This window comes from Sus scrofa, unplaced genomic scaffold, assembly GCF_000003025.6.
Source record: "Sus scrofa isolate TJ Tabasco breed Duroc unplaced genomic scaffold, Sscrofa11.1 Contig1193, whole genome shotgun sequence".
NCBI lineage: Eukaryota > Metazoa > Chordata > Mammalia > Artiodactyla > Suidae > Sus > Sus scrofa.
The window spans coordinates 1-22,203 of record NW_018084829.1 but is presented as its reverse complement, the minus strand read 5'-3'; the positions used below and the strand labels follow the sequence as shown (position 1 = coordinate 22,203).

Sequence of the window (22,203 nt, the reverse complement as noted above, 5' to 3'; positions counted from 1 at the left end):
AGAAGGAGAGTGGAAACAGGTTCCAGGACAGGATGTTGGACTGGTGAGTGCCTCGGGGACATCTGCCCAAGTCAGGACCTGCCATACGGCGGAAGGAGAGACTGATCACCTCTCAGTGATCAAAGGGTCACTCAGGTCAGGGTTTGCTCCCTTGGGATCGGGAGGCTTGTCAATTCTGGTGTGTGTGTGTGTGAGTGACTGGAGAGAACAAGAGCCCATGCTCCACCATCTTTGGACTACGGAGCCAAAGTGAGTCCTAACCTGCAGTTCCGCGGCGACCCTCATACGGCTTATGGTGGCCCTCTTCGGGGGGATCCTGACGTTGGGGTCTATACAGTCCCACCTATGCCAAGAGGCGCCTTAAATATCTCCTCCGGGGGAGCGGTCAGGCGGACGAAGCGATTGTTACCTGAGGCCTTGTCTTCGCTGTTTTGTCTTGCGTCACCATCACAGGGTGGGACTTCACACAATGGGTAAATCAGCTTCCAAGCCCACTGTCTTAGAGTGTACAGTTAAAAATTTTAAGAAAGGATTTTATACAGATTATGGTGTTAAACTGAGTCCTGGAAAACTATGTACCCTCTGTACCCTAGAGTGGCCCTCCTTTGGTGTTGGCTGGCCTCCGGAAGGGACCTTAGATGTGTTCACAGTTGGAACAGTATATAATGTTATAACAGGAGACCCTGGACACCCAGACCCATTTCCGTATATTGATCAATGGTTGGAAATTGCCTATTTGAGGCCCCCATGGGTTTGGTTCTGTACAACAGACCAGGGACAGTGTAGCCCAGTCCAAGAAGAAAAACTTGTCTCAAAAAGGTGCCACCTATTCATCAAGGGGAACCTGAGGACTCGCCCCCTATGCCACCACCTTATGTGCTGCCAGCCCCACCTCCAGGAGCCGAAGGTCCCCAGATGCCAGATAGCCCACCGCCTTCTGTTTCTCCTCCTCCTTCTGCTTCTGAAGTTCCCGAGGTGATATCACCCCCGCAGCCAGATTCTCCAGAACCTATGAGCAGGCGTCTCCGGTCAGCTCAGGGAGCAGCCACTCCAGCATTACAAATGCCCTTACGGGAGACACGGGGACCACAGCAAGTCACCCCCGATGGGACCATACAAGAGGGGGGACATTTTTATTATTACCAGTCCTTTTCCACTGCCGATCTCCTCAACTGGAAACACCATACTCCCTCATATTCTGAAAAGCCTCAGGCGCTGATTGATCTCTTAGAATTCATTTTCCAGACACACTGTCCCACCTGGATAGACTGCAGCAACTCCTTTTTACTCTGTTTGACACTGAAGAGCGCTGGTGAATTGTTACAGAAGCCCAAAAATGGCTTCAGGCCAATGCGGGGGGTCGAGCAGACTTGGCAAACTGGGTGAGGGAAGCCTTCCCAGAAGAAAACCCCCACTGGGACTATGACACTGAAGAAGGGAAACGTAACCTAGAGAGGTACCGGCAGGCCTTCCTACAGGGGGCAAAAGCTGGGGCCAAAAGGCCCACTAATATAGCTAAAATCAGTGAGATACTACAAGAACCGAATGAAAGCCCAGCCAAATTGTATGAGAGACTATGTGAGGCTTTCCGAATCTACACCCCTTTTGATCCCGAGGCCCCTGAGAACCAACAGATGATAAATGTTGCCTTTGTGGAACAAGCCCAATCAGATATCCATAAAAAGCTACAGAAATTAGAAGGATTTGCAGGAGAGAATGCCACTAAACTGTTGGAAATAGCCAACAAGGTTTTTATTAACTGAGACCATGTGGCCCGCCGTGATGCAGAAAAGAGAATAAAACAAAAAGTGACTCTTCTGACAGCCGCCCTGTCAAAACCGGTGCCCCCAGTGGGACTACCCCATAGGGGACAAGGCACAAGGCCAGGGAAAAGGAGTCCCCTGAAACATGACCAATGCGCTTACTGCAAAGAAAAGGGACATTGGAAAAATGAATGCCCCAACCGTCCTGAGAAAAAGACCAAGGCCCCACCTAGCTGGTACCAATCTGAGCCATTCAGCACCAACCTGATCGGCCTAGCTGAGTCTGATTAGGAGGGACCAGGCTCTCTCCAACTGGGCCCTGAGAGCCTATGGTCAGAATTCAAGTAGGGGGCCATCCCATAGACTTTATGGTTGACACAGGTGCCGAACTTTCTGTGGTTACACAACCTGTGGCTCCCCTCTCGGGGAAAGAAACCACCATTGTTGGGGCCACAGGTAACCAAACCCACAGGCTCTTCTGTGGTCCTCGACGATGTCGGTTAGGAGGCCATGAAGTAATACATGAATTTCTTTACCTGCTTGACTGCCCAGTCCCCCTGATGGGAAGAGACCTGCTGGCTAAAATGGGGGCACAAATTTCCTTTCCTACTGATGGATCGGCCCAACTTAAATTGACAGAACCCCCCACTCCTTTAATCATGGCTCTTGCTGTAAAAAGGGAAGAGAAATGGTGCTTGTACTCTTCCCCTTCAGAAATGGGGACCATTCCCCCAGAACTAGAGACTAAACACCCATTGCTGTGGGCTGAAGGAAACCCACCAGGACTGGCAAAATTCCACACTCCTGTCTTGATTGATCTAAAACCCGGAGCTCAACCGGTAAAGCTACAGCAATACTCAATTCCCAGAGAAGCTTGACTGGGAATACAGGTTCACCTGGATAGGCTGCTTCAGCATGCATTATTAATAAAATGTCAGTCACCTTGGAACACCCCTTTACTGCCCGTGAAAAAAAACGGGAACACAGGACTACCTCCCAGTACAGGACTTGAGAGCCATAAATGAAGAAATAGTCACATTACACCCATCCATCCCTAACCCGTATACCCTGCTAGGGCTGATCCCCTCCACTGCTGAGTGGTTTACTTGCCTGGACTTAAAAGACGCCTTTTTCTGCCTCCAGGTGGCACCTGCCAGCCAGCCCTTGTTTGCTTTTGAATGGGAAAATCCACATACAGGGACAAAGGAACAGCTCACCTGTACTAGACCCCCCACAAGGATTCAAAAACACTCCCGGAAGAGGACAAGATGGTGGAGGAGTAGGGAGCAAGCTTGCCCTCTCCCACAAACACAACAAAAAAAGCACATCTACAGAAGAAATGACTCGCACAGAACAGCAACCAATCGCTGGCAGAGGAACCTAAACTCCAATAACGGCAAGAAGTTCGTGACATTACTGGGCAGAATGGGAGAAAAGAGGAGAGTGAGATAAGGTGAATCCGAGCGGGATGGGCGCTCCTGAAAGGGAACTGAGGAGGAGAAAGGGTTCCCACACCCTGGAAACTCACCTACCAGGGGAAAGATCAAACAAACCGGAGAAATCTCCAGATGCAGAGAAGAGTGTAGCAGTAAGTTGGAGTATGGAAAAGCCGATCAAGAACCCAACAGACCATCTGAACTACGGGCACAGTCACCAAAAATTGAGACGCCTGGGTGGGAGCTGGGCACCGAGACCTCAGCCCAGAGGTTAGCCCCGGGCTGGGGGGCGGGGAGGAGCAGAAACTGCTTGGGAGGTCTAGAAACCATTTGATGGGGCAGAAACTACAAAACAAAGCTGTCGCAGAGGAAGGGAGCAATACTCTAGGGGCGGGGAAGTGGAAAGCCGCATCAGAGGGAACCTGGGAGAAGAGCCTGGTCTGCACCCGTGCTGGGGAGGGGAGAGAAGAAGGGGTGGGTCCCCATAGAATACTCCCCACGCCACAGCAAGCTTACAGGCCCGCTAGCTAGCAGAAAACTGTGCTTCCCAGTGCATCCCCTCCCCCCACCCCCGCCACCCCCTACGCTCTCAACGGACCTGGGGGTGCCTGCCATCCAGAAGGGCTGGCCTCAACAATTGCCTGAAACCTACCACCGCAGGGGCTCTCCCTGCACAGGCCTGCTTGCCCTTTGGAGGGGCTACACTTCCGCAGAGCAGCACCAAACACCACCAGCCCCCGAGAAAAGGCCTGCAGCCCAGAAAAGCTAGAACAAGCCTAGCCAGGCCGTGAATAGATCGGCCTAATTCTCGGACGGTTTTTCTGAGTCGGGCTGCCCCAGGGAGGAGCCTCTTGGGTCTCCAACAGCCCTGCTACCCGCCCAAGCCCCCAGGGGGTGCTGAGACCTAGTGGACCAGCTGCATAGGACTGCCAGCTCAAGGCAGGCCCCCTGCAGCCCAGAAAAGCAGCAACAAGCCTGGCCGAGTCGGGAAAAGATCTCAGACGGTTTTTCTGAGTCAGACTGCCCCGGGGAGGAGCCTCTTGGGCCTCCAATGGCCCTGCTACCTGCCCAAGCTCCCAGGGGGTGCTGAGACCTAGTGGACCATCTGCATAGGACTGCCAGCTCCAGGCAGGACCCCCTGCAGCCCAGAAAAGCTGCAACAAGCCTGGCTGAGTCGGGAAAAGATCTCAGACGGTCTTTCTGAGTCAGGCTGCCCTGGGGAGGAGCCTCTTGGGTTTCCAGTGGCCTTGCCAAAGCCCCCAGGGGGTGGCCCACTCCCGCGGAATAACTGCTCAGCACCACCAGCCACCTGGAAGAGCCCCTGCAGCCCAGAAAAGCTGCAACAAGCTCAGCCAGATTGTGAAAAGATCCGCCTACATTCGCAGGCTGTCCTTCTGAGTTGGGCTGCCCTAGGGAAGAGCCTCTTAGGTTCTCAGTGACCCAGATAGCTGCTCCAGCCCCCAGGGGGTGATGCACTCCTGAAGAGCAGCTGCCCAACACCGCCAACCCCCTGCAAGAACCCCACAGCCTAAAAACACCAGAGCAAGCTCTGCATGGCCAAGTGAAATCTGCTACCATCGCGGTGTGGACCTCTCAGTCCTGTCTGCCCTCAGGAAGTCCTCCTTTGCTTCAAAGAAACACTGTTAGCCCCATCAACACTCCAGAAAAGTCACACTGCCTCAAAAAAGATTGACCAACAACACCAGCCCTCAGGAAATATTCCACAGCAGTGACAAGGCAAACACTGCCCGATCACGGAGAGTACAACTCCCTCAGGAGAAAGAAAACAACAAGCAAGATGAAGAAGTTGAGAAACCACCCCCAGTCAAACCAACAGGAGAACTCACCTAAAACAGTCAGCAACGAAACAGATCTCTGCAGTCAGACAGACCTGGAGTTCAAAAGAGAAATAGTGAAAATACTGAAGGAATTAAGAGAAGATATGAACAGTAATGCAGATACCCTCAGAAAGGAACTAGAAAATATAAGGAGGAGCCAAGAAAAACTAGAACATTCATTTGCAGAGATGCAAACTGAACTAAGGGCAGTAAGAACCAGAATGAATAATGCAGAAGAACGAATCAGTGATATGGAAGATAGAATAATGGAAATCACTCAATCTGGTCAACAGACAGAAAAACAAATCAAAAAACTAGAAAGCAATATAAGAGACCTATGGGATAATATAAAGTGGGCCAATCTACGCATAATAGGAATTCCAGAAGGAGTAGAAAAAGATAAGGGGATGGAAAATATATTTGAAGAAATTATCGCTGGAAACTTCCCAAATCTAAAGGATGCTGGGTTCAAGATACAAGAAGCACAGAGGGCCCCAAACAAACTGAACCCAAACAGACCCACACCAAGACACATCATAATAAAAATGGCAAAAGTTAGTGATAAAGAGAGGATCCTAAAGGCAGCAAGAGGAAAACAGAATGTGACCTACAAGGGAACCCCCATAAGAATATCAGCTGATTTCTCTACAGAAACACTACAGGCCAGGAGGGAATGGCAAGAGATATTTAAAGTGCTCAAAGGAAAAAATATGCAACCTAGAATACTCTATCCAGCAAGAATATCATTTAAAATAGAAGGGGAAATAAAAATTTTTTCCAACAAACAAAAACTTAAAGAATACAGCAACACAAAACCCAGGTTAAAGGAAATATTGAAAGGGCTTCTCTAAACCAAAAAGAAAGGAAGGAAAGGGAAGAAAAAAGAAAAGAAAAAAAAAAGAAGAAGAAGAAGAGGAAGAACTAGGACTGAGGAAACCACAATCAGAGAGCAGTCACTCAAATAAGCCAGCATACAGATTTAATCATGAACATGCTTCAAACAAAATAAAATTAAAAAGAAAAAAATAAAAAAGAGTCATCAAAACCATAAAATGTGGGCAAGGGATGTTAGGAAGTAAATAACCCTTTTTGTTTGTTTGTTTGTATGTTTCTTTTCTTAATTTTAATATAGTAATGAAGTGTTTCAACTTACAGGACCGTCAGGCTAAAACACACAATTATGGGAAGGGGTTAGCATACTTAAAAAACAGGGCAAGCACAAGCCAAAACCAAATATTGCATTTGCAAAAAATGAAAAAAAAATACACTCAAGCAGATAATAACAGGAGACCATCCAACCAAAAAAAAAAAAAAAAAAAAAAAAAAAGAGAGAGGAAGAATGGGGAACCATAGAATCAACTGGAACTCAAGGTTCAAATGGCAATAAATAATCATCTATCAATTATCACCTTAAATGTCAATGGACTGAATGCCCCAATCAAAAGACACAGAGTGGCTGAGTGGATAAAAAGGCAAAAACCTTCAATATGCTGCCTACAAGAAACTCACCTTAGGACAAAAGTTACATATAGATTGAAAGTGAAAGGGTGGGGAAAAATATTTCATGCCAATAGACATGACAGAAAAGCAGGAGTCGCAACGCTCATATCAGACTAAATAGACTTTAAAACAAAAGACATAAAGAAAGACAAAGAAGGACACTATTTAATGATTAAGGGATCCATCCAAGGAGAGGATGTTACTATTGTCAACATATATGCCCCAAATACAGGAGCACCCAGATACATACAACAAATATTAACAGACATAAAGGGAGATATTGATGAGAATACAATCATAGTAGGAGACCTTAATACCCCCCTCACATCAATGGACAGATCCTCTAGACAGAAAACCAATAAAGCAACAGAGATCCTAAAGGAAACAATAGAAAAGTTAGACTTAATTGATATCTTCAGGACACTACATCCAAAAAAAGCAGAATACACATTCTTCTCAAATGCTCATGGAACATTCTCAAGAATCGACCACATATTGGGACACAAAGCGAATCTCAATAAATTTAGGAGCGTAGAAATTATCTCAAGTATCTTCTCTGACCACAATGCCATGAAATTAGAAATCAACCATGGGAAAAGAAAAGAGAAAAAACCTACTACATGGAGACTAAACAACATGCTGCTAAAAAAACCAATGGGTCAATGAGGAAATCAAGAAGGAAATTAAAAACTACCTTGAAACAAATGATAATGAAGACACAACCTCTCAAAATCTATGGGATGCTGCGAAAGCAGTGCTCAGAGGGAAATTTATGGCAATACAGGCCTTTCTCAAAAAAGAAGAAAGATCCCAAATTGACAACTTAACCCTCCACCTAAACGAATTAGAAAAAGAAGAACAAAAAAGTCCTAAAGTCAGCAGAAGGAAGGAAATTATAAAGATCAAAGAAGAAATCAATAAAATAGAGACTCAAAAAACAATAGAGAAAATTAATAAAACCAAGAGCTGGTTCTTTGAAAAGGTGAACAAAATTGACAAACCCCTGGCCAGACTCACTAAAAAGAGGAGAGAAAGAACCCAAATCACCAAAATTATAAATGAAAAAGGAGAAATCACAACAGATACAGCAGAAATACAAAAAACCATAAGAGAATACTATGAACAACTATATGGCAACAAGTTTGACAATCTGGAAGAAATGGACAATTTTCTAGAATCTTACAGCCTGCCAAAACTGAATCAAGCAGAAACAGACCAACTGAACAGACCGATCACTAGAAATGAAATTGAAGAGGTCATAAAATCACTCCCTACAAATAAAAGTCCAGGACCAGATGGCTTCACAGGTGAATTTTATCAAACATATAAAGAGGAATTGGTGCCCATCCTCCTTAAACTCCTTCAAAAGGTTGAAGAAGAAGGAATACTCCCAAAGACATTCTATGAGGCCACCATCACCCTCATTCCAAAACCAGACAGAGATACCACCAAAAAAGAAAACTATCGCCCAATATCATTGATGAATATAGATGCAAAAATTCTCAACAAAATCTTAGCCAACTGAATCCAACAACATACCAAAAAAATTATACACCATGACCAGGTTGGGTTCATCCCAGGTTCACAAGGATGGTTCAACATACACAAATCAATCAGCAACATACACCACATTAACAAAAAAAAAGTCAAAAATCATATGATCATCTCAATAGACGCAGAAAAAGCATTTGACAAAGTTCAACATCCATTCATGATCAAGACCCTCGCCAAAGTGGGTATAGAGGGAACATTCCTGAATATAATCAAAGCCATTTATGATAAACCCACAGCAAACATAATACTCAATGGGGAAAAACTGAAAGCCTTCTCACTCAAATCTGGAACAAGACAGGGATGCCCACTCTCACCACTGCTCTTCAACATAGTTTTGGAAGTCCTGGCCACAGCAAATAGACAAACAAAAGAAATAAAAGGCATCCATATAGGAAGAGAAGAGATCAAACTGTCACTGTATGCAGATGACATGATACTATACATAGAAAACCCTAAGGACTCAACCCCAAAACTCCTTGAACCGATCAACAAATTCAGCAAAGTAGCAGGATATAAGATTAACATTCAGAAGTCAGTTGCATTTCTGTATACCAGCAATGAAACATTAGAAAAGGAATACAAAAATACGATACCTTTTAAAATTGTACCACACAAAATCAAATACCTCGGAATACACCTGACCAAGGAGGTAAAGGACCTATATGCCGAGAACTATATAACTTTAATCGAAGAAATCAAAGAAGATGTAAAGAAATGGAAAGATATTCCATGTTCCTGGATTGGAAAAATCAATATTGTGAAAATGGCCATCCTACCCAAAGCAATCTACAGATTCAATGCAATCCCTATCAAATTACCCATGACATCGTTCACAGAACTAGAACAAACAATCCAAACATTTATATGGAACCACAAAAGACCCAGAATCGCCAAAGCAATCCTGAGAAACAAAAACCAAGCAGGAGGCATCACTCTCCCAGACTTCAAGAAATACTACAAAGCCACAGTCATCAAAACAGTGTGGTACTGGTATCAAAACAGACAGACAGACCAATGGAACAGAATAGAGAATCCGGAAATTAACCCTGACACCTATGGTCAATTAATCTTTGACAAGGGAGGCAAGAACATCAAATGGGAAAAGGAAAGTCTATTCAGCAAGCATTGCTGGGAAACCTGGACAGCTGCATGCAAAGCAATGAAACTAGAACACACCCTCACACCATGCACAAAAATAAACTCCAAATGGCTGAAAGACTTAATTATACGACAGGACACCATCAAACTCCTAGAAGAAAACATAGGCAAAACACTCTCTGACATCAACATCATGAATATTTTTCTCAGGTCCGTCTCCCAAAGCAATAGAAATTAGAGCAAAAATAAACCCATGGGACCTCATCAAACTGAAAAGCTTTTGCACAGCAAAGGAAACCCAAAAGAAAACAAAAAGACAACTTACAGAATGGGAGAAAATAGTTTCAAATGATGCCACTGACAAGGGCTTAATCTCTAGAATATATAAGCAACTTATACAACTCAACAGCAAAAAAACCAATCAATCAATGGAAAAATGGGCAAAAGACCTGAATAGACATTTCTCCAAAGAAGATATACAGATGGCCAACAAACACATGAAAAAATGCTCAACATCGCTGATTATAAGAGAAATGCAAATCAAAACTACCATGAGATACCACCTCACACCAGTCAGAATGGCCATCATTAATAAATCCACAAATAACAAGTGCTGGAGGAGCTGTGGAGAAAAGGGAACCCTCCTGCACTGCTGGTGGGAATGTAAACTGGTACAGCCACTATGGAGAACAGTTTGGAGATACCTTAGAAATCTATCCATAGAACTTCCATATGACCCCGCAATCCCACTCTTGGGCATCTATCCAGACAAAACTCCACTTAAAAGAGACACATGCACCCGCACGTTCATTGCAGCACTATTCACAATAGCCAAGACATGGAAACAACCCAAATGTCCATCGACAGATGATTGGATTTGGAAGAGGTGGTATATATACACAATGGAATACTACTCAGCCATAAAAAAGGATGACATCATGCCATTTGCAGCAACATGGATGGAACTAGAGAATCTCATACTGAGTGAAATGAGTCAGAAAGACAAAGACAAATACCATATGATATCACTTATAACTGGAATCTAATATCCAGCACAAATGAACATCTCCTCAGAAAAGAAAATCATGGACTTGGAGAAGAGACTTGTGGTTGCCTGATGGGAGGGGGAGGGAGTGGGAGGGATCGGGGCCTTGGGCTTATCAGACACAACTTAGAATAGATTTACAAGGAGATCCTGCTGAATGGCATTGAGAACTATGTCTAGATACTCATGTTGCAACAGAAGAAAGGGTGGGGGAAAAAATGTAATTGTAATGTATACATCTAAGGATAACCTGACCCCCTTGCTGTACAGTGGGAAAATAAAAAAAAAAAAATTAAACAGAGAACTTCCACAATATTCAGCAATCCCACTCCTGGGTCTATGTTCAGATGAAATAAAATCAGTATATCAAAGAGAGAAAAAAAAAACAAAAACAAAAAACACTCCCACTGTTTTTAGCGGCGCCGTAGCTGCTGACCTGGCTGAATTTCCTGGACAAACACTGGGCTGTGTTTTGCTATAGTATGTTGATGACCTCTTACTAGCTGGCACCACGGAGGCTCAGTACCTAGAGGGAACAAGAGCTCTCCTTTCCCTACTGATGGAGGCAGGGTATCGAGTATCAAGAAAAAGACACAAATCTGTAAAAAACAAGTCAAATATCTGGGCTTCAATATCATGCAGGGCCGACGAATGCTGGTGACTGAAAGAAAGCAGACAGTTTGTGCCATTCCTGTCCCTACCACCCGCCGGAAAATTCGTGAGTTCTTAGGGGCAGCAGGATTCTGCCGGATATGGATCCCCAGGTTTTCAGACTTGGCCAGGCCTCTGTATGAGGCTCTAAAAGGGGAAGAAAAGGCTCCCCTTGAATGGGGACCAAGCCAGGAGGCAGCATTTCAGACAATCAAAACCAAACTCACTGAGGTCCAGCCTTGGGACTTCCTGATGTAACCAGGGATTTAACCTTTTTGTTCATAAGAAAAACGGGATGGCTTTGGGAGTCTTAACTCAAGAATTTGAGCCTTGGCAGAGGCCAGTGGCATATCTGTCTAAACAAATTGACTCAGTTACAGCCAGATGGCCTCCCTGTCTCTGACCCTGGGACAAAACCTCAATGTTAAAGTCCCGCACTCAGTTGTAACCCTAATGGGTACCAGGGGCCACCATTGGCTCACACATGCACGAATGACTCAACATCAAGGGTTACTATGTGAAAATCCACGGGTAAAACTGGAGGTTGTATGAACTCTGAACCCAGCCACTTTTCTGCCAGATGAAGAGGGGCCCCACAGACCAGCTGGGGCACAGCACTGTGGACTATCCCCATTTGAAAATATGGAAGTGGACTTTACTGAGGTCACCCCTAGTAAGGGGTACAAATATGTACTAGTTTTTATCTGTACTTTTTCAGGATGGGTAGAGGCCTTCCCTACCCGAACCGAAAAGGCAAGGAAAGTAACCAAGGCACTCCTGAGAGACATTATTCCCAGATATGAAATGCCTCTGACCATTGGGTCAGATAATGGACTGGCATTTGTGGCCAAAACAGTACAACAGGTGACAAAAGCTTTACAGATCTGACAGAAACTACATTCTGCTTATCGCCCTCAAAGTTCAGGGAAAGTAGAACACATGAGCCAGACTCTTAAATAGACACTGGCAAAGTTATGTCAGGAAACTGGCTTGCCCTGGGTAGACATGTTGCCGGTGGCCCTCCTAAAAGTGAGATGCTCACCCCAAGCGGGAATATGATTCTCGCCATTTAAAATCTTATATGGAAGGCCACCTCCACTAATCAGTTTAAAAGGAAAAACCAGGGAGTTGGGAGACTTGGAATTACATAAACAACTACAAGGACTGGGGCTCACTATTTCTCGGATACATAGATGGGTCACAGACAGAATACCTGTGTCCTTAGGTATAACAGTACACCCCCACAAGCCGGGGGACCAGGTGTGGAGAAAGGACTGGAAAAAGGAGCCTTTGAGGCCAATATGGAAGGGCCCCTATACTATAATTCTAACCATCCCCACTGCTCTTAAAGTAACAGGAATAGATGCTTGGATCCATCATTCTAGAGTTAAACCGGCTGGCCCAGCTGACGACGGTGGAGAGTGGGAGACTGCCCTCGATCCGGAGAGACCTCTTCACCTGACAATACAGAGAAGAAGACAACGATCTCAAAGCGCTGCTCTGACCACACCGGAAGCTGGTCAGTCAACGCACGGCTGAAGCTTGAGGAATCGGCAGCCTGTGAGCCCAAATGAAAGGATGGTTTCAAAATAAACATTCACATTGACGGAGCTGTGCTACATTTCCAGAGAATCCAGAGAATCGTGTTTGCGCTCCAAGCTGCCTCTCACAGCGTCTTTCATTCCTTTTATAAAGAGATAAGAAACACCCCACCTCCCATTCCGGCCACAATTAAGAACTTGTTCTTAGCCCTGGCAGAAACTATTGCACAAACTCTCAAGGTCTCCTCTTGTTATGTATGTGGGGGAACGAACACAGGAGACCACTGGCCTTGGCAAGCCAGAAAACTGGGCCCATTAGAGCCTCATAATGAGACTACATACCCCCAGCTCACCAATGGGGTATGGCTCCTCAGAACTGCTATTATAGGGAAAAATTGTCTGGCGAGGCGGGGAGGATGGTTTAATGTTTCAGTTGAAAGCCTAACATGTTTAGGCGTAAGGTATTATAATCTGACTGCCCAAAAGACTCAATGGTGGCCATCCTCCAATCTCTCAGAGCCCAAGCCTAATCCCCTAACTTTTCCCACCTCCGATGAGCATGGGAAGATAGTGCTAATATCCAGTGGCAGGCACCAAAGGGATTATATTGGATTTGTGAAAAAATGGCCTATTCCTTACTCCCCCTGAATTGGGCTGGGGCATGTGTACTGGGAACAATCAGACCTTCCTTCTTCCTGCTCCCACTGTCACTAGGGGAGCAACAGGGAGTTCCTATATATAGGGCACAGGGTGCCCAGAGAAACTGGAGGGCTCTCCAAATTGGAGACTGGAAAGATGATAAATGGCCCCCAGAACAGATAATTCAATATTATGGACCTGCCACCTGGGCAGAGGATGGCTCTTGAGGATATCACACCCCTATCTATATGCTGAACCACATCATCAGACTACAGGCGGTTTTGGAACTTATAACAAATGACACTGCAAGGGCCTTGACTATATTGGCCCAACAACAAACTAAAACGCGCAGTGAAATCTACCAAAATCACTTGGCCTTGGATTATTTACTTGCTTCCGAAGGAGGGGTTTGTGGAAAATTTAACTTAAGTAATTGCTGTCTACAAATAGATGACACCGGAAAGGTGGTAAAAAAAAAAAAAAATTTGCTGACCGCATAACTAAACTTGCCCATATACCTGTACAAACTTGGAAAGGATGGGATACAGACAGTCTCTTTGGTAAATGGTTCTCTTGCTTGGGAGAAATTAAGACAATGGTTGGAATAATCATGGTTATACTCCCAGGGTGCCTACTTGTTCCCTGCCTTGTACTTCTCCTGATAAATATTATAAAAAGTTTTATAAAAACCATGATTAAAAGAAAAACAGCCTCCCACCTGCTACTTATCAGAGGCTACCAAAGGGTTATGACTGATGATGATCTGTAAAGGGTGCAGATGCACCCTGAACATTAAGAGGGGGAAATGAAATGGAGTTTCAACTAAAGAACAACCTCCCCCTTGGCTAAGAAGGCAGCTGCAAGACTTTCCAGCTGTGCTCATCACTATGCCACCCTTCTTGTAATAATGCAACAACTGTGTGCTCTCTGTCCAAGCCAGCAGCCCTGCTAATCAGGTACCCAGCATTGCTTATCAGTTCTGTTTCTGTAACCTTGCTTGCTCAGTTTCTTAGGGAGGAACACTGTCTGCTTGGGGATGGGGGAGGTCCGGGATGCTTACATGGGAACATCAAGACCTTGTAGTGTATAAAAGTTACTGAGAACAAAGACCTGGTGCTCAGACTCTGGAGGTGACTCCTCTGAGCCCGCACTGGTGCTGAACAAACCTTGCTTTTCCATATCTCCGAGTACTGTTTGTCTCCTTCCACTGCCACAGTTTTTGCAGTTTCCACAACACCATGACTCAACAGATTAAGTCAGAGCTTTCCAGCTAAGAACTTGGGCCAGAAGTCCACTGCCCCCAGATCCTGTCATTTCCACAGCTTAAATTCAGATTCCCCAGTTACTCTCACTCAGCCCTTCCAATGGACTCAATCCCCTTCTGTAAAAAAAAACAAAAAAACAAAACAACAACAACAAGAACGCTTCTTCCATCGAATGGAAAGTCATCTGTTCTACCTACTGTCTGTGCCCATTCGTCCTATCCTTCACTCCTTTGTGTACCTACCCGGAATAAATACATGGTTTTGGTGCATGAGGAAATCCAAAAATCAGAGCTGTGAGGATTTGAATAAAATGAACAGAAAGCTTTTAGCTGCTCAGAGTCTTATATGACAAACATCGTACACCTAAGTGTAAGAATGAACCACAGAACACTTGGCCTTCACCCCCCATTCCCACCACAAATAAACAAAATGAATCCCCTCTGACTCTCCCTGGAGATGTTCTCAGCATAGATGTCTTGGGATCTCGTCTCAAAGGGTTATTCTATTTGTCTCTTTTAGTAATTAATCATTTGATCAGTTCGTGTCCTTTTGAGAACGTTTTTTTACCTTCAATGAGGGAGAAAAGTAGTATCAGGGCTAGTGTTTTTCACTAAAAGACTGAAGAAAAGAATAAGTACAGTGATTTTAAAAAGATACAGTTCATGCCATTGAAAATTCTAACAGCGAGTGGATACAAAGCATGTCATTATCTAGAGAAATACATTAAGAATTTTTTAAATGATAACGTTTAAACTGAAACATTTTGGCAAGAGAAGGTAAATTATTTCACTTGAGAAATGTCAGACAAAAGGAAGACAACAACAACAAACTAAGAGCTTGATAGCTACCAAAAGGAAAGACACATTATCTTCTTGGACTCAAAATAGATCCTGGCTATGAATTGACAGAGAGGTTTCTTAAAATCTGTCTTAAGCCAAAAAAAAAACAAAACAAAAACAAAAACAAAAAAACCTTCATAATGATTAGTTTCTAGAGGCCTACAATGAAACTCACAGACTCTGGAGCCAATCTCCTGGAGTTGGAATCTGGATCCTACTAGCAGTGTGACCTTGTTTAAGTTACTTATCCTTTCTGGGCCCCAGGTTTCCTAGTCTATAATTAGACAATAATGATGAAAAAAATGTTTTAGGATTGATTGAGGATGAAGAGTAAATAAAATAATATTTGTAAGTGAATAAACTCTATGTAAGTGCTTATCCATACACACACACACACACACACACACACACACAATCATGGCTGAAAAGAATTCTGAATAAGGATTATGAAGCCCTTTTTCAAGAAGCAGAGAGAGAGCTTGTGATGTGAAGAATCCTGGGAAGTTCCCACTGGGGAAGGTCATGAGCCTGACTACTATCCGTGAGGATGTGGGTTCAATCCCTGGCCTTGCTCAGTGAGTTAAGGATCCATACTTGCCATGAGCTGCGCTGTAGGTGACAGACACGGCTGGGATCCCACATTGCTGTGGCTGTGGTAGAGGCTGGCAGCTGCAGCTCCAATTCCACCCCTAGCTTGGGAACTACCACATGCCACAGGTGTGGCTACTGCAGGATGACACTTGCAAAAGGATTACTTTTGATCAAATTCGAAATATGTTTTCTGGGAGTTCCTGTCGTGTCTCAGTGGTTAACAAACCCGGACTAGTATCCACGAGGATGCGAGTTTGATCCCTGTCCTTGCTCAGTGGTTTAGGGACTGGTGTTGCCGAGAGCTGTGGTGTAGGTTACAGAGGTGGCTTGGTTCTGGCATTGCTATGGCTGTGTTGTAGGCCAGCAGCTACAGCTTTGATTTGACCCCTAGTCTGGGAACCTCCATATGCTCTCAGTGCAGCCATGGAAAGACCGAAAAAAAAAAAAAGTCTTCACTCATGGATATCGAAAAGCTGATTCTAAATTAACAAAAAACAAATAGGGGAAGATCTGGTTCAAGATGGCAAAGTTGGAGGGTCCTCAACTCACTTCCTGCCGTGGACACACCTAATCTATAGCTACAGAGGGAAAAACTCCCTCTAAAAGAAAGCCAGGTTATTTCATTCTTATTTTATGGCCAAGTAGTATTCCACTGTACAGCAGAAATTGGCACAACACTGTAAATCAACTATACTTTCATAAAAAGAAAAATGAAAACCAGATTATTTTCCCAGCAGAAAGCTGGCCATGAATGGAGCCAAGTGCAAGAACTTCCCAGGCTCCTTGGGCATCAAAGGCATCACACTCTCTCCAGGTGCCCCAACCCCAGCTGCTCGCCTCACACAGGTACCTCCTCTAAGGATGGACTCGCCTCCCTTTGATCATCACATGGCCTGAAGACCTGCAATTGCTGATGGCAGCTGCCCACCCTCTGCCCAGCTCAGCCTCCCTCAGGAATTCCCTGAGACCCAATGCCAAGCCAGTGCCACACATCAGACGGACCCTGTCGACTCCCACAGTCCTTTCCTGGCCCCTCTTCTCCCCTCTTCTGTCCTACACAGCAGTCAGAAGCAAGAAGCCCACCTCATAATTATCACTCTTCTTGAAAAAGAAAAAGAAAAAGAAAAAGAAAAAGAAACCCAGAAACTAGCTGAACAGCTCCTACACATCAGATGAATGAGGCCAATCCCACATTGAATCAGGTAGAGAGGCTGAGACACAGTCTGGCCAGACACTCCACCTCCTCAGGATGGCAACTCACAAGCAGGAGGGGACTCACCACTCTCAGCCCCTCACTGAGGAGTGAAGAGTTTGGACCCCACATCTGGCACCCAGTTCTAAAGAGTTTCACATGAGGAATGGGCCCCCAAACATCTAGCTTTGTGAAAACTTTGTGGTAATCTTATCCATTATCAAAAATAGTATGACTTGTACTTTATTAAACGTATACTTTCTTCTCATCTTAGATTTTACCTGCAGTTAACCTTTTTTTTTTTTTATTGGTAATTCCCCAACACAATTTTTTTCCCACTGTGCAGCATGGGGACCCAGTTACACATACATGCATACATAATTTTTTCTCCCATTATCATGCTCCGTCAAAAGTAACTGGACATAGTTCTCAATGCTACACAGCAGGACACAGTTCTCAGTGCTACACAGCAGGATCTCATTGTTAATCCGCTCCAAAAACAACAGTTCGCATCTGTTAATCCCAAACTCCCAAACCATCCCACTCCCTCCCCCTCCCCCGGGCAACCACAAGTCTATTCTCCAAGTCCCTGATTTTCTTTTCTGTGGAAAGGTTCTTTTGTGCTGTATATTACAGACCAATGGAACAGAATAGAGAACACAGAAATAAACCCCGACACCTATGGTCAATTGATCTTTGACAAAAGAGACAAGAACATAAAATGGGAAAAAGACAGTCTATTCAGCAAGAATTGTTAGGAAACCAGGACAGCTACATGCAAATCAATGAAACTAGAACACACCCTCACACCATGCACAAAAATAAACTCAAAATGGCTGAAAGACCTAAATATAAGACAAGACACCATCAAACTCCTTGAAGAGAATACACGCAAAACATTCTCTGACATCAACCTTACAAACGTTCTCGGGTCAGTCTCCCAAAGCAACAGAAATAAAAGCAAAAATAAACCAATGGATGGGACTTTTTTTTCCCCCTGCCCTGTGGCATATGGAGGCTCCTGATTCAGGGATTATACCCACACCTCAGCAGAGACAAGGCTGGGTCTTTAACCCATCTAGCCCGTTAACCTTCAGAATGTCATCTTCACCTGCCATTTTCTGCCCTACTCGTTTGTTTGTATTCTTAACTAATTTGATGCAGGAATGTATAAATTCCCCAATCTGAAACAATGTTTTATTTCTTATTGCTCTTATACCATAAAAAATTGAATTAAATCATGCCTAGAGATAATAAATTATCACAAATGAAGTTGTCTTTGATATAAAGGCTGCATACTAATCTCAAGATTACAGTGTCTGTCTGGTTTTTAGTGCATGCCTACAGTATGCAGATGGTCCAGGCCAGGGAATGAACCTGTGTCACTACAGCAACCAGAGCCACGGCAATAACACCACCAGATCCTTAACTCACTGAGCCACAAGGCAACTCCAGATTTTTACCTTTTTAATTTACTTTATTGACGTACAGTTGATTTACAAAGTTGTGTTAATTTCTGCTCTACAACAAAGTGATTCAGTTATACATATATACATATATGTTCTGTTTCCTTCGTAGTTTATCACAGGATACTGTATATAGTTCCCAGCGCTATACAGCAGGACTTGTTCATTCATTCTGTGTATAATAGTTTGTATCTGCTAATCCCAAACTCCCAATCCATCACCCCAATCTCCTGTCTGCCTTGGCAACCACAACTCTATTCTCTATGTCTGTTAGTCAGTTGCTATTTCACAGATAAGTTCATTTATGTCATATTTCAGGTTCCACACAAAAGTAATGGCATCTGCCTTTGTATGTAAGATTAGGTTTTCAAAATACACTGTACTTTGCATAAAGAGGATTAATTAGTAGGAAGGAGAACTCAAGTCAAAACAAAACCTACTTCACACCTTGCTCTGTTCATCGCCTAATCTCACTGTACTTCAGGCATTTCTGGGCACTAACATAGACATTGAAAATTAATCATCATCTGGGATACCTCTCATCTTCCTACTGCGCATCGAAGCTATCGGCAAATACTGAAAGTTGAGTGTTCGAAATACATCCAGAATCTCGATGCTCCTCCAGTCGCCACCACCATTACCCTGGCCTAGGCTGCCCTCGATTCTCATCCAAAGGATGATAAGGGATCCTAGCTAATTCCATCTGGGTTCCTCTACTCTCTGTTCTCAAGAGAGTAACACTGTGATTCTTTCACCACAGAAGTTGTAGGAAGTCACTTCCTTGCTCAAGGGCCCCATTATCAGGCTCATTACCCAGAGTAAGTGCAGAGAACCTTCAGCTGACCAACTGGATGCCAAGACCTGACTACCATCACTTTTCTGCCCTCATCTCCTGCCCCTCTCTTCACTACCCACTGAGTTCCAGGCACGTGGGACACGCTGTATTCCTCCCATAAAAGACCAACACTCTACACCATTGTTGCTCCATTCACTGTCATTTCTGCATCAAGATAAACTATCACATACCCGCATGACTCACTCCACTATTTCCTTCCACGTTCTGTCAAGTGGTGTTTATGAAACAGGCTTTCATTGACCCAACCCTGCAAAAGAGTGCCCACCAGGGCATGCTGATTCTGCCTTTTACTCCACGCATTTTACTTTCGGAAAGAGACACGCAGTTACTTCTTCAGCTTTTCTTTGCCCAGCTTCTCAGCTGAAAAAAGATCCATGTCCTCATGTCATAAACGTAGGGATCGTTTCCACTGCAAAGTGAACATTCCCTGTTGAAAAAATACTTTGTGTGAGCAACTAAAGGATAATTGGAATCATATGTGTGAAGACCACACCTACACGTGGCACAAATTTCTGAAATGAAAACAGAATTCAAGAAATGGATCCAAGTTAGTCTAGATGAGAAAATAAATGTCATCAAGAGAACACACAGTTCTCATTTCCTCTGGTGTTGCCAGTGATTTTCTTTAGACAGACAGCTTCCATTTCCTCCCAAAGACTCTCCTCAGAGCCAACTTCACTTCCTTATTCCTAAGGGTGTATATCAGTGGATTCAGCACCGAAGTCACAGTGGTGTGTATGACAGCCACGTACCGTGCCTGTGATACAGATGTGGCAGAGGCAGGGGGGATGTATGTGAGCCCCACAGTTCCATAGAAGAGAGACACCACCATGAAATGGGAGGCACAAGTGGACAGAGCCTTGTGGAGCATGTGGCAGGACCGGTGCTTGAGGAGAAGAAAGGTGATGATGTAGAAGTAGGAGAGGAGAGTGAGAAAACACGCTGCCATAGATAAGCTGCCCGTGACAATAAAAATGAGCCATCGATTGAGCCAAATGTCACCACAAGCCAACTCTAAGAGGGGCTTCACATCACAGAAGAAGTAGCTGAGTTTCAGAGAGTGGCAAAAGTTCAGGCGTGCGGTCATGACGGAATGCATCAGAGCATAAAAGAAGCTGGTGATCCAGGCCACAGCTGCCAAGAGAATACACACCCGGAGGTTCATGATGACAGTGTAGCGAAGCGGGTAGCAGATGGCCACGAATCGGTCAAAGCCCATCACGGCCAGCAAAAGGGCCTCGGTGCCGCCCAGAAAGTGGAAGAAGTGGAGCTGACTGATGCAGCCTAGGAAGGATATGGCCTTGTGAGTGGAGAAGAGGTTTGCCATTAGCATGGGCAGTGTCACTGAAGAATAGCAGATATCCAGACAAGAAAGATTTCCCAGGAAAAAATACATGGGAGAGTAGAGTCTTGGCTCTGAGGTGACGACCACTAATATGGACCCATTTCCAAACAGATCTATAATGTACACAACCAAGAGGGTCATGAAGATGATCGGTTGCAGCTCCTGATTGGAAGTCAGTTCCAGCAGAAGAAACTCATCCACTGTGGTGACGTTCTCCATTGCTTTGAGAAGGCTAACAACGGTGACAATTAGTAAACCTGTTCCAGTAGACTGTACAGGCTAAATGCAGCAAGTTCCTCACCGGGAAATACAGGAGGGTGATCCATGGTGAGCAAAGGGATTGGAGATGCTCGAGTTAAATTCACTTGCAACGTCATTTAGGAACCAGAATATGGGATCAGTTCAGAGACCCTGTGATCTATACGCTGCATAGAACTAAGAAGCATATATAGAATGCTGAGTTAAACATATAAAGTAGATCACATAGAAGAAAGCAGATAGGCAGTAAATACAGTAAGAGAACAGGACTCCATTTTAGCCCCATCGTAGCACTAAAACTAATGTAGCTAGTAAGAGTCGTGTCAGATGTATTTGTAAACATTTAAACATTTATAAATGGATGTGATAGGCAATGTTCTCCTTTCTGGGTACAGGTAGAAGCTCAACAATAGTCCTAAATCGCCTCTAAAAAAAAAAAAAACCAAAAACCAAAAACCAAAATACAACCAAAAAACAGAGTACCTTCCCTACAGCCTGAACTTCTCCAGGAAACTAGAAGACATTTCTTAAAATCCACAAACTTCCTATAATGTGTAGGCAGAGGGAACACTAATCAGCAGAATTGGTGTCTGCAGTCACAAGAGGGCACCACAGCAGCAGGGCTATTTATGCAGAACAAAAACCCCCACCCCACCCCCACACCCACCCCCAATGCTAAGAAGTTTCAGTAACAAGAGAATTTTGGAAACAGGAGAAAATAATCAGTCCTAGAAAGAGAGTGCCTCACACTGAGAGAGTAAAACTGTTGCAACAGAGGAGGGGACCAATGAGCCAAAAATCTGGGAAAAAGGTCCTATCCCCTTCCCATATAAACATCCTACTAATAACGTGCCCCCCAAATGGAACTTATTCATAGACAAACAATAAATAGAAAAAAAGACTGCATCCACGTGAAAGCAGAGTTTAAAAAAAAAAAAAACAAAAATAGAAAATCCTGCTTTCTCATGATTTCTCAAGCGGCTATAGCTCCCTTGAAAAAATATTTGGAGTGAAACAGAAAAACTGCAGTGCAACATTCCCACCTGAAGCAACGAAAACTGTAACATAATTTTTATTGAGAAAAACACACAAATATCCAAAACAGAAATCCAAATTCAAAGTAAAATACAATCTGTTATTCTGACAAAGATCAAAACATTTAAGACAATGTATCTATCGAAGATGCAAAAACACACACAGACGGGGGTGTCGGTTGATTTAACCTCTAACAGACATGTAGCACTGACTCTCAATTACAAACATCTCAAAGACTCTACGTTAGCCACTCCACTTCCTAGACTGCCATTCAATGGCAATGTCAAATAT

General features: G+C 44.1%; 1 protein-coding gene across 1 annotated transcript; it reads right to left on the bottom strand.

The window, feature by feature from the left end:
* Positions 1-18,427: 18,427 nt before the first annotated feature.
* LOC110258054 (olfactory receptor 12D3-like) lies at positions 18,428-21,504 on the bottom strand. The gene has a single exon (XM_021081024.1). It carries the CDS (start codon positions 20,836-20,838, stop codon positions 19,900-19,902), a length of 939 nt encoding a protein of 312 aa, XP_020936683.1. The 5' UTR covers positions 20,839-21,504; the 3' UTR covers positions 18,428-19,899.
* Between the last annotated feature and the right edge of the window lie 699 nt (positions 21,505-22,203).